This window comes from Ambystoma mexicanum, chromosome 1q, assembly GCF_040938575.1.
Source record: "Ambystoma mexicanum isolate Mex_15411 chromosome 1q, UKY_AmexF1_1, whole genome shotgun sequence".
NCBI classification, from domain to species: domain Eukaryota; kingdom Metazoa; phylum Chordata; class Amphibia; order Caudata; family Ambystomatidae; genus Ambystoma; species Ambystoma mexicanum.
This window is the reverse complement of record NC_090922.1, coordinates 660,093,315-660,106,764: the sequence shown is the minus strand read 5'-3', so window position 1 is coordinate 660,106,764 and position 13,450 is coordinate 660,093,315. Positions and strand designations below refer to the sequence as shown.

At 45.6% G+C, this 13,450-nt stretch overlaps 1 protein-coding gene across 7 annotated transcripts in view; it reads left to right on the top strand.

Annotated features, from left to right (window-relative positions):
* PRRC2C (proline rich coiled-coil 2C) overlaps window positions 1-13,450 on the top strand; it is a 1,565,218-nt gene that overhangs the window by 465,750 nt on the left and 1,086,018 nt on the right. For all 7 annotated transcript variants that reach the window (XM_069641251.1, XM_069641250.1, XM_069641252.1 and 4 more), the window contains exon 12: window positions 3,333-3,508. In XM_069641251.1, coding sequence (XP_069497352.1) covers window positions 3,333-3,508 — 176 coding nt within the window. The remainder of the gene's footprint in view (window positions 1-3,332; window positions 3,509-13,450) is intronic.

The following is a 13,450-nucleotide window of genomic DNA, read 5'->3' as shown; positions in this document are numbered from 1 at the left end:
CCAAGGAAGCCAGCAGCTAACAGACAACAACAAAAACCGTGAGTGTGGCATGGGTGTGGAGTAGAGCAATCACTCTACTCCAGAAAACCACTGCCACTCTATCTCACCTCCCTTATTAGCATGTCCACACTTGGATACAATTGTGAATGTTAGCATGTCCACACTTAGATAGAATTGTGAACACTAGCCTGCGTCGCATCTAGATAGAATTGTGAATATTAGCATGTCCACACCTAGATAGAATTCTGAACAGTGGCCTGCGCTGCATCTAGATAGGATTGTGAATGTTGGCATGCCCACACCTAGATAGAATTCTGAACAGTGGCCTGTGCCGCTTCTAGATAGGATTGTGAAGGCCAACAAGTGCCACGCTTAGACAATACTGTGAATGTTAGCATGCTAAAGGTCAGGTAACCCACTAACCAATATAACCTCAAACTCTGTATACTTATCTCACTCAAAAACTCACACAACCATCTCTCGCACCTCAAGCCGCACGCACTTCACAACACTGCAACAACACATAAGCCGGAGCAACAGCACACGCGGACTGACACGATCCAATACCCGCACCAAAGCTCAGCATCCGGTGTATACCGAGTTCAAGCTGCCAACAGAACACCACTCCTCACTATCCTACTCCCTCTTCATCTTACTAACCCACACCCCCCTTATCGTTTACAGATCCGCCAGAGCGCCTGGGGACCAATTCCGTTGGTGTAGGTGCGCTGTACAAATACCTTTTAACATTTCCTCATCATTCATTGTACATTGCATCACTGACTATAAGTCAGGATTGTCTGGGAATGTTTTCCTCAGTGCATCCCACACGCGCGCTCGCACTGTTAAACAAGGCTCTATCATGGCGGTCACAATCTAACGTTATTCCTGGGAACCCCACCTTTGCCAGGACCCTGTTAGCCTGATCTCCTACTGCAGAAACCAGCAAGCTTTTAAAATCCACCACTGCCAAGGGCACTCCTGCAGTGTTTTTTTCAAACACATATATCCACTTGTTGGCACCTCCGGATAGTGGGGGGGGGGGTGGTAGCTGTTTAAGCAAGTTGGCCTTGTCCATTTGACCCCATGATATGTAATTTGGCCTTCCCGCCCCCCAGTGTATTGGAGGCAGTTGTAAATTCTCCCCCCCCCCCCCCTTTTTAGTACTCGCCTTCTTTCCTTTCTTTCTGATCACTGCCATGCGCCCTGCCCTGGTTCTTAGCCTCCCCGTCCAATTTTCCATGGGGGACAACCCTTCTCCAAATGAGGCCCTGCCGGTGGCTATTCCTAGCCTTCTTCCCTCCTCCTCCTCATGCTCTTCTAAGTCACTCCAGCACTCTTCCTCTCTGTCTGACGTTGCCCCTCCTTCTACCTCCTGTTCACTGTTGGCCGTGTTTATTTCTATTCTTGTAGGGGCGTCATTTATTCTGAATAAGATCTCTCCTTTTTTCCATCCATCCATCCTCCCCTGCTCCCACACTCAGTGGGTGTGTCATCACGTTCCGCCCAGGCGGTAGACATCCCCTACCGCCCAACCCCTCCCCCCGGCTCCCCCGTGGCCCTTAGGCAGGACAATTCTGTTCGGCACATTGTGAGTTGCAAATCTAAATCCTGTGCAAGTTTTCCGATATCAATTGTGGATGTATCTGGGGGGTCTGGTTATGCTTTGGCTCTCATACGGGGGTGGTGCTGTGGCGGATGGTTTATGTATAGACAGGGCTGTTCTACATATACGGGGTCACTATACCCTTCTGCGGGCACTGGTTTTGACAATGGTGGATAAACAAGTCTGACCTCTATAATCTTTTCATCCTGAGTGGGTGGCCCTGTGCTGCTTGCTATTGTCAGGGGAGATGCACCGTGCTCGTTGTCCTTACCTGGGGGCACCTCCTCGAACAGGCGCCACAGATCCAATATCTCTCTTCTATTCTCCAATTACTTTCCCTTGTACTTAATGAACATACAAGTGGCAACCACATCTAACACCACCTTATCCGAGGACCCTCCTTCAGGCCTTACTTGGGGTAACCCTTCACCCTTCAACCCCACAATCCACTGCTCATGGTATTTAGTGATTTTTCTCCGCATACCCTGGTAACGTTTTACAAATACGGGCAAGGGGCGTCTCTGCACCCATTGTTTATTCTCAGTACGCCTTACCTGACGTTTGTTTTGTACCAGTTCGCTTCTTATACAACCAAATTAATATACGTTACACTTCTCATCAACCTGGATTGACTTGTTCATTCACCTTTATATATTTTAGAATTGCTTTGTTATACAACTTTTCTCATAAATCACCAAATTTGCTTCCAACGTTATGCACCACAAGTACTCGCACAATAATGGACGTTTGTTTCACATAAAAAATAGAAAACATAAACAAAAAACAGGTTATTTCCCAGTGTCCCCAATATCCTCTACTTTTGCCCACTCCCACTTTTGCAACATATTACCTTTTAACATGCGATTAGCTGGTTTACACTTGAGATTGATTCTGACATTGTACATGTAATTACATTCAGTGTTGTCAAAAGTGAGGTAGCTTTGTGTGAGCATGCACAGATCCAAGGTTCATTGGCTGCAGGCTGGAGTGAGGTCTTAATAGCCTTCTGCTCTTTGAAAATGGAGTCTGTGAGTTACAAAATGGAGTCCCTTGCGTGCCTTAGTTTTGCTGTACTAGGGTGTGCGCGGGGATATTGCAGCACCCAGAGATGTTCATGTATGAAAGGGGTCATGGTTCCCAGAGGTGTTCCCGCATGAGTGCCCCGGGGCCCTGGACCTGAGCAGCCTTGGCTGGGCCCACCCGGGAAGCGTAGGAATAAAGTGGGGGAGGGGGGTCTCAAGTATCCCCTCCTTCCACTCAGGAGGTGGAATATTCATGAGCATGTGAATCCATGCCAGACCCATGCTGGAGAAGGTCAGTAACTTGTTCCATATTTAAGGGCTTGTACAGTTCACAACTGTCTCAAAATAGATGTGGCCAGAAATTGGGATTAATGTGGAGGAAAGGGTTGGTACTCGTTCAGTATAAAGATTAAAGTTCAAGGCATCTCATCAGAGGTTGTTTTTAAGTCTTTCAGTCTGCAATCTGTCAGTGGTTTACTAATGGCATGTTCATTTATGAATGTTACATTTCTGTAGAGAAATGTTGCTTTTCTACTAATACAGTTCCCCAGTATTGTAATGTTTAGTCGAGCCATTGACCTGTTGCATGTTTTATAAAGAGGGTTGTTACTATCGTAACCATTGCACTTCGATGCTGCTTGCCGTTTGTGAAACGTGGCATACATGTAGTGCAGTGATATTGACAAGTTCTTTGTTCTCTGAAGACACTCATCAAAGTTGTGTAGGACAAGACAGCTGCAGTGAAAAGGATACATCCTGCACAGGACTAACAGTTTATGATCATGAGCAAGAAACCGGATCCCAGCTCCGTCAAGCAGTTTCCTCTGGCTACTCCAAACAGTTTCAGAAGTCCCTACCTCCAAGATTTCAGAGACAGCAGGTATGACAGCGACTTTTCATTAAAGGTATCTGTTGGCGATTGTTGTATGCTGCGTGTCTTATTCTAACCTTACAATGTTTTTTGGCCGCTGTTAGGGATGTTTTTTCTGAATCTGAAGCGTTACAAATAGCAACCCTGTAGTGTGCAAGGACATCCACTGTTCAAGTTAATCCACAAGTTAGTCCAAAACACACTCAATGGGTAATGTGGCGTAACTGTCTGGCTGTACTGGACAGTATTATGCTATAAATGGGCCAATGCTTGCACACCGTCTAATACATCAGAATCTGTTATTACTCAAATGCTATGCATAGCCCACCATTTAGCGGTTGGTGTGAAAAATTGCACATTTTTGACTACTAAAGTAAAAGGGCTTTGATATGACCGTCGTTGTCACGCTACCCCTATCCTATGTTTGTACCCAGGATGCCAATCAAATTGTCTACCTCAGTGCTGGGACAGTTTTTCTGAAGTCCAGCTAAGGGTTTAGTAAAACCATACAACTGAGACGGTGTTGGGTAAGATTTTCATAGCAATGATAAATCTTGCTGACATGTTAACTCCAGAACCTTTTTGCTTAACTGGTGAATTATTTCTCCTTGCCACCCGGTGAGTGGGAGCCTTTTTCCACACTCACGGAATCTTTTACTCTGTTTATGGGTGTCTTTTTAAAGATTCTCCATAGTCTTTTAAAAAGCTATCCTCTTTTCCAACTTTTTGGCAATAAGGGCCTATATTGCTGGGTTGCCCTAGGGGCTCCCCTTTTACCTTCTCTGGCCAACCTTGTGAGAACTATAGTTCCCAAGGGTAGAAAGGATATTTGGATCCATTTGAGATTTTGTTATGCGAGACCAGCACCCCCACCTTATGAGGAATGCTGGGGAGATACTGAGCAAGCAACTCTGCAAAAGGCAACCAATGCAAGTCTCAACTGAGAGCTAGCAAAGCTACATGACAAGAGGTAAGTAACCCATAGTTTACAGTACCTTAAATGCAACATTTGTTAAAAGCACAAACTTACCCTTAATGGCTGGTGGCAGTGAGCCTCTTTTATTAATTCAGTGCACTTTTACTGCAGGCTGTTTGCATAGCCTGCTAAAACTACCCATGGGTGCTCATTTTACCAAAATAGCCCCTGTCTTCTTTTTTGTTGCCATTTTAGCATTTCCTGTCCTTTCTTGTTCCTTCCCCTGACATCCAGGGTCAGAAATTCCTTCATGTGATTTTTATCTACGGCGGGAGTCCTGTGGACCCCCAGCCCAGGTTTGAGTGTCTGTGAAGACGGGAAGCGAGGTAGGAGTCCAAAACTCTGCAGTCCTTTGTCTTCCAGCTTGAGTGTGAGAATCCAGTACAAACTGGGAGGCTGGTTGTCCGGATAGGATTGCCCACCCCTCCCCAAGTTTGAATGTTGCTGTTACAGAGAATGTTAATTTTTATGCTAATTTCCTCCCACCTTAGAGACCCCCCAGCTCTTTTGCTGAACTTGGCACTTTTCAATTTTAACTCATGAGTGAGTGGCACCTTTTTCTCACTCCTCCCTAACCAGGATTTTATGTTTTCACTGTTTTAAAGTCTGAAAAACTCCATAGGCATCTGCTTTTTGTGTAGTGACACACAGCACCCTCAGTGCAGTGTCACTAAGACGTCCCTTGGATTTCTCTTAAGGTTTAAATACCTTTTCTTGGGTGAACTACTGTTCCCAAAAATAGTAAGATTAAATTGATCTTACTTACCATTTTACTTTGTAGGTCCAGCACACACAATCTTATGAGGAGTGCTGGGTGGGGGGAGGGGGTTACATAGCACCTTATCCTACTTACACATGTAACATTTTGTTATCCTCACTATTATAAATGGCTGGTGGCAGTGGTTTACTTTTTACTACCAATGTGTGCAGTTACCACAGGCTGAACCCTCAGCTGCAGTACAGCACCCATGAGTGTCCATTTTGACAAAATGTCCCCTGTCGCCTTTTTACACCATTTGCTGTTTGTAAGGTCTCTCTTGGCTTTTACTGTGTAAGTTGAAACAGGTTAGAGCCCTTTGTGTGTTTTGACTTTGGCGGGCTTCAGCCCTGCACCCTGTCCCTGCTTCTAGTGTGTCTGGAAGGACAGTAAGTGAGGGAGGGTCCCAAAACTCCCCTGTCCTTTGTCTCTAGTTGTACCTGAACAAAACCAGCACTGATTGGCCAGCTGACTGTCCGTGAAGGACAGCCACCCAGCTGTGATTCACAGCCTAGGACTTTGAATGAATGATAATGAGCTTAAAAGTCGAGGTACTTGGGACTACAGGCAGTCGACCACAGGAAGAAACATCCGAAGAAGATATCGTGAAGAGAAGCCCGCAGAAACCTCCTGGACCTCGAAGTGCTTGGTGAAGCCTTGCTGCTGTGCTGACCTCCCATTGACTGAGAAGCTCAGGATGGAACAAATTCTCCCGTTGGGCTGGTGGGACCAACTAGCCCCATGACTAACTCCACTTTGGTGCAATCCCTGACTTGCTGTGCCTCTCCAGGTCTGCAGAAGCCCAATGCCAGGGGTCCAGTGTTCATAACCGAGTGCAACATCTCCAGCGGAACAAATTGGGCTAAAAGCTCCAAAAGCCTCTTAAGGACACTCCAGAAGCAGGAAATCCCGACCCCGAATCCCATCAAGAGTCCTGGACCGAAGAAGCAAGGAGAGTCCAACCGGGGATATTCGTTCTGCATCAGTGCTGCTTGCGAGGCGCTGAAACTGCGAAGAGCCGCTGAATCGAATATATGTAGCTCCGAAGTCCTTTCCCAAGTACTGCTGCAGGAGCCTGACAGATGTCGTCCTTGTCCCCAGGACTGAGGCCCAGGAACAAGGGTCTGCTTGGCTGTAGCAAGACTGAATTAAACCTGGACCACCTTCTTCAAACCAGAGGTACTTTGGGAGCTTGGGTACTTACCTTATTGCCCAAAGTAGTATTTTCTCACTTGAGAAGTGCACTGGCTTACCTTTTCTGAGTTGATTTCAACTCTCCTTGCACAGGCCTAACCGCTTCAGTTCATTTAGTGATCTTTTTGAATTATCAGACTTTGTGAAATACTTTATCCAAGAAGTGCATCAGAACTATCAGACTTTTTGCAATTGACTTTGGCTGTCCTGGCTCCCCCCTTAAAGGCACCATTCTAATCTATTGTCATTGCTTGTCCCTTCATACATTTCTATTTGTTAAACACTTTTACTGCTGGGAAAGGCAAGATTGTATGCAGCACCCTGTGGGATACTGCACCAGCCTTATCCTCTTGGAAATGGTTAACCCAACCTTTGGTATAAGCATGTACTACAAATTGGTAGAGTGGTTGAGCAGCCAGGCTTCTCTCAAAAGGGGTCAATGTGAGCTATAGGGTTGCAACATAGTTTAACAGTGACAAGTATTCAAATAAACACTTACACTCGAGGTTTCTTGATGAAACAATTTAAATCCGTTAAATAAGCCTTTCTTAGAAGGGAGCAAATATGTAACACAAATATACTTTAATAAATACACACTGTCAGTTTCAATAAATCAGAAACCCATTAGGGATGGCACACACTTCCTACACCCTGAGGTGACTTAAATAACTAGTACACTGTGGACATTGATATATCACAGGCACATTTAGAGCAATACTGAGTTTGTTGTCAAAAGGCAAGGTTTAGGAAGAAAAAAAAATGGCTATAGTCTTTGGAGAAGACTTGCCTAATTTGTAAAGCACTTGGACAGTTTGGAAATATAGGAAAGAACTAGGCTCCTTCCCAACAGTACTTTTAAATCCTGTAATGCTATGTGGCTTAACCCTTTTCCAGCTGTACAAGTAAATGTCTGACATTTTGGAGGGAGAGTTAAAGCATAAAGTCAGAGTTTAGAAGAGTCTTTAAGGGAGCCAGAACAGCCAATGTCAATAGAGCCAAGTTTAGGGGAGCTGAAGCACTTCTTGAAGATAATTAGTAGAAAGTCTTGCACAATGTTTTAGAAATCTTTGTAGAACATGAAATCACTGCTGGGTCACAAGCTTGGAAGCTTCTGAAGGGCAAAGCTGCAAGCAACTCTAGCAAGGCTACACGACAAGAGGTAAGTACCCCATAGTTTACAGTACCTTGGGTCTGAAGAAATTGGTTCCAGCTGGCTTCTGTTCCAGTTGTAGCATGGCAGATACTGTTCCTTGGCCTCAGTCGTGGGGAAGAGAGGGAGTTTGTCTGGGGACTCCTGCACTACGATTTGAAGGTTAGCAGCAGCAATGGGCAAACTTCAGATGAGCGGCACTTCACGGTTTGTTTCTCGCAAATGGCACCACCGCGGTTCTCGGATACCTTATGGACTTTGCTCGCATCTTGGGTCCAGCACTCTGAGGTGGCTCAGGCTTGGTCAGTCCTGCTTTATGGAAGTCCGGAGGATCTCCCTGGAGCTCTGGTCCGACTTAAAAGACGAGACACTCGATTCTGGTGTTCCTCTCCATGGCAATCGGTTCCTGCAGCAGAAATGGAAGTGCAGCCCGCTCCGAGAGGATTTCCAGATAAGTTTGTCTTGGAGTCGATAGGTCCCACCAACCCAAGGGGAGTGTTGGGAGAATTCTCAGAAATGTGCTAATTCCCTCCAACTTGGAGACCCCCATCAACTTTGCTGGATTTGAAGACTTGATTATTTTAACCTGGAGAGTGTGTGACCCTTTTTCCCACTCATGTATTTTAATGTGATTTTGTACACTGTTTCTTTTGGTTGTGGATTCTGACAAACTCCATAGGGATCATCTTTTACATTGTGTGTCACAGCACCTCAGTGCAGTGACACAGGGAAGTCTTTCAGATTTCCCAAAGGTTTATATACCTTCTCTTGGTTAAACTATTGTTTCCATGAACAGTAAAGTGAAATTGACTTTTACTTACATGGATAACTTTCTGGATCCAGCACACACTATCTTACAATAGGGTGCTGGAGGGGTTACTTAGTATCCCCTTTGTCTAGCTTCTCATGTAACATTTTTTTGATACCCTTTTCTCACTGAATGGCTGGTGGCAGTGGTTTCGTTTGAACTATCATGGAGTGCATTTACCGCGCGCTGCGTTCACAACTGCAGTAAAGCACCCAACGGTGCCATTTTTGTCAAACTGGCCCGGTCTTCTTTTTTTGCCATTTCATTGTGGAAAGGTCTTTCTTGAGATTTACTCTGCGTGCCTCTGGCTCCTGCGTGCCTGGGGTAGGCAGGAAGTGAGGGAGGTGACTGACGCTCCCTCTGCTTAGTCTCCTAGGAAACTCAAATGCACTCTTTGGTGATTGGCTGGCTGACTGTCCAGCAAGGACAGCCACCCTGCTGGGTGACTGACAGCTAGGCCGTAATGATTAGGAGAGAACTGAATAAAAGGCAAGTCTTTTGGCTTGGAAGGCAGTCGACCACTGGACGAAGGAACCGAATATCTTGAAGACACCTGCTGCAACTCCTGGACCGTTGGTTTGCCCGGTGAAGCAATGCTGCAGTGCCGAAACGCCAAGTTTGCATCGACCGAGAAGCCCTTGCAAGGACGACTTCTCCCCTGGAGTTGGTGGGACCAATCAACTCCATAGTAAGGACATCCTTCTCGGAGCTGGTTGAATTTCCAGAGTTGTTGCTGGAAAACGTATAGCAAGGGAGAGGAACACCAGATTGTGTGCGTTGCTTTTAAGCTGGCCATGAGCTCCAGGAAGATCTGGACTTCCAGGAAGCAGGACTGACCAAGCCTGAGCCCCCTCAGCAGAGTGCGGTACCCCAGATGCAAGGAAAGTCCATCTCGACAGCCAGGAAACATGGTGTTGCTATTTGCGATAGATGCGAGGAGCTGAAACACTGAAAAGCCACTGAAAGTGAAGTTTGCTGGTTGCAACTTTTGACCGTCCCAGTGCATTGCAGGAGTCCCCCGACGTCCTCCCTATCATCCCCACGACTGAGGCCCAGGAACAGTGAGGGCTGCACAGGAACAAGTAATCTGCTGCATCTTTTATTCATCTTTAAAGGTACTCTACAAAGTCTGAGAGAACTTAACTTGCTGTAGAGGTGCTTGCATCTTCTACTCCTCACAAGTCTAATCAGCGTGTGGCCCAACATTTGATTCGTATTTTCTTCAAAGACTTCTAAAACATTGTGCAAAGACATTTCCATTTACCTACCAGAGGTGCTTCATCCCAGATAAGACTTTGGCCCATTGACTTTGGCTTAGCCTATCGTATTGAATGACTCTTCCTGGGGGGATCCAAACGTATTTGCCTGCTTAAGAATATTTGTGATATCTTGTATGTTCTAAATAATCTCTTCCTTTGACGTCTTACTCCATGCCTCTAAATGCAACAGTGATATATTAATTTCCCCAGCACCCTAGTAATTGAAGTCACCCAAAAGTGTAGGTAGTGTCTGTGGGCCATCCCAAAAAGGGTATCGGCTGATTTAGAGATAGTAAGAGTGTATTTCATGAAGTGTATTTGAGTGTTGCTGTTATATTGCTACCTTCATTGTTTATTCACGAATCCTTGAGAGAGTTTATTTTAATACTTGTAACTGTAAAGCTCTGTAACTCCGCTACATCTCACATTGACCCCTCTTGAGATGAGCCTGGCTGCTCAACACGCTACCAAAACTGTGGTGGAGTACAAGCTTATACCAAAGGAGGGGTTTCCTATACCTGTAGTCGGAGTTGTTTGTAGTGTTCGCCAGAGGGCACTGCATACAAACCTTGCATAACGGGGAGAAGTCGTCCTTTGCAGGGCTTCTCTAGTGGAGGCGAATTCGGAACTTCAGCACTGCAGCAGAGCTTCACTGGGCAAACCAACGGTCTTGGAATTGCAGCATGTGTCTCTTCCAAGTTCTTCTACGGATTCCTTCGTCCAGTGGTCGACTCTGCCTTCCAAGCAAAAGAACTTTCCTTTTATGAAGGTTTCTCCCATTCATTTGCAGCCTAGCTGTTAATCGCACAGCAGGGTGGCAGTCCTCCAAGGCCAGCCAGCCATGGGTGCATTCCTGTAACCAAGGGGATTAAGCACAGGGACTTTCGGGCACCTCCCTCATTTCTTGCCGTGACAGACACACTGGAGCCAGAGGCGGGCTTCACTGGTGAATCCCGCAAAAGACAAAACTAACAAAGGGACCAAACGTGGTTTGCCACGCTGAGTAAATCTCAAAAAGGACCTTTCCAACAAGAAATGGCGGAGAACGAAGATTGGGCCATTTTGACAAAATGGGCACCCATGGGTTCTTTACTGTAGCTGCAATTGCAGCTTGCGGTAGAAACACACAATGGTAGGAACCGTAAACCACCGCCACCAGCCATTAATTGTAGAAAGGATAACATAAAAATGTTAAATGAGAAACTACACTTGGGGGGGGTAGTAAGTAACCCCTCCAGCACCCTATTGTAAGATGGTGGGTGCTGGGTCTAGAAAGTTACAGATGTAAGTAAAGTCAATTTCACTTCACTGCTCTTGGTAACAGTAGTTCTGATGCTTGTTAATCTGCTTAGAATCGCATGCTGTGCATGTAGTCAGACATCGAGTGGTAACTGCAAATATTGCATCTCGTCTTTCGAGGATCAAAAGGAGACGTTGGCATAGGCGTGTCTGTAACACTATCCCTAGCGTGATGTGCAGTGTACCCGAAACCCTCAAGTGTCGAGGTCCCTCAGATTGTTTTTTTCCACCCAACGTGCTGGTCGTCTTATGGAGAGCTCTATCTCCAAATTGCAACATTCTGATGACCTGGTTCTAATTGATGCCACTCAAGTAGGCCTGCAACGTCTCTTAAATAATCTGAACAAATACCTAAGTAAAAACAATTTAGAAATAAATTCCACGAAAACAAAGATCATGACTATTGGGCTCAAATGCAATAAGAAGGACAAAGCGTTCAATGGAAAATTGAAAAGAACCACTTGAGTCAGGTAAATTCAATTAGATACCTGGGAATCACATTTAATAATTACATGCGAGAACTGCCTTGGACCCAAGATCTCATCAACCGAATGCTGAGGCTCGGGCTACAGGGAGCTAAAATAAAGCTTATGGAAAATTCTCAGTTGCTCCAGTCATAATTTTATCTACAAAAAGTGATACCAGCAATCCGCTTCAGTGCAGAAGCTGGATGGAATGTTCAGGCCTCAACTTGGGAAATGCTCGAGGGAAAATTCTGGCGTTGCGTTTCAAACTTGCCTTCCTGTATTTCGATGACAGCCATACGACATGAATTGGCAATCAACTCACTCCACTCGTGTGTCACATGGAAGGCGCTCGCAGTGATGCGCAAAATACTTATGCGTCCCTCAATCCCAGTTTATCATTTATTTGTAATGAAGAATAATATTTGGAGAATCCAATTTACAAAGTTCTTGGCAGTCTATTTTAGAAAAGGCTTTGGTAGCGGCGAATATAACGAAAGCTGAACTGATCCAAAGACCACAAAAAGCAAAGAAGAAATTTGACTCTTGGAGTTGGATTGTAAACATGGAAAGCGGAGCAAAATTTAAGTAGGCCCTAATTTTAGGACCTAGAAACTAAATGGTCAACCCAAATATTTACAACATTGCTCGTCACGTCACCACCGCAATCGATTTCTGAGATTTAGACTGAATGCCATCAAGACAAAAGAAATTATGTGGGTAAGACGCAGTAAGGAAGTAAATGATAACATATGCCGATTCTGTAAATCAGAAATTGAATCGTTGAAACATTTACTAATTAGCTGCACTGCTATAACCAACCAACGATCGGTACATCTAGGGAAATTTGCCCCGTTAGATAATATGAAATCCTGGTGGACTCATCATTGCAGGGAATAACATTAAACTGATGTGTGCGCTGCTGGATTGTATGGATATGATATTGAAAGATAAGATCGCAATCTTACCTGTATACCCCTAGAATTTGCAGCCAATTCTTTGAGATAATGTTGAGACATATCAATGTTTTTGTGTAAAATGAGGGGGAAATAATGAAGTTGTAACAAAAGCTAGACTTTTAGTCGTTAAGCTGAAGTTTCAATTAAAAAAATATATAACATTCGTCCCCTCTTCGATTACTGAATTGCCGCCGAAGACAGAACAGACTCTGGTCGGCCTATACAGTAGGGAGGGCAGGGTCTGGGGGGGTTCCTTTCTTTTAAGAATGTCTTTCCGTCCCACCTTTTGGTGGTGGTGTTGCTTCCGTTTTCCTGAGCTGTGGACAAGACTCCATTTAAATTTTGCCCGTCCTGTAAGAGAAAATTTCCCTGGAAAGAAAAGCACCCTTGGTGTAAGGAGCGTCTCCCCGTCAATCACTCTGAAGCGTCCTGTCGGCACTGTAAGCTCCTTCGTCCTAACACCATAAAGGAGCATTGTGTAAAACGGTGGGCGACCTATGCAATGTCGCAGGCCAAGGGTAGCTCCCCCGTCACTACAGCCACCGAAAGTGATGATGCCCATAGCGACGACCATGGCTATGACACGGACGCCATTGACCTGACAACTGAGCACACTTGCTCCAAGCCGTCCGTTTCCAGCACCAATGGCACGTTTTAAGTCCTCCAATGGGGAGGTTACACCCCTGCAACTACGACACACCCACATCACATGGGACCAAACACACAACCTCCGGCACTGCTGCAGTCTCAGTAGAAGCAGTCCAAGGTGCCAAAAAGTGCGTCTGGTTCCTCTGCGACACCTGCCTATTCGCAGGATCAGCAGCCTCCCCACAACCGGGTCAGTGGCATGCGTCCGGGCACTCTGTAGCTAATGGCGCCAGCACCAAATCCCACATCGACACGTCTTCTCAAAGCGCGCTGACGCTTAAGAAAACTCTGCCCTCTGCCTAAGCACCTTCCCGTAACGCTGAGCATCAGCGAAAGCCTCGGGAAGATTCTCGGTGGCTGGTAAACGCAAAGATACATCGGAAGACATATCAGAAAGCGGGATAGGCACAAAAGTACATTGGAAGATGCCAGAAAGC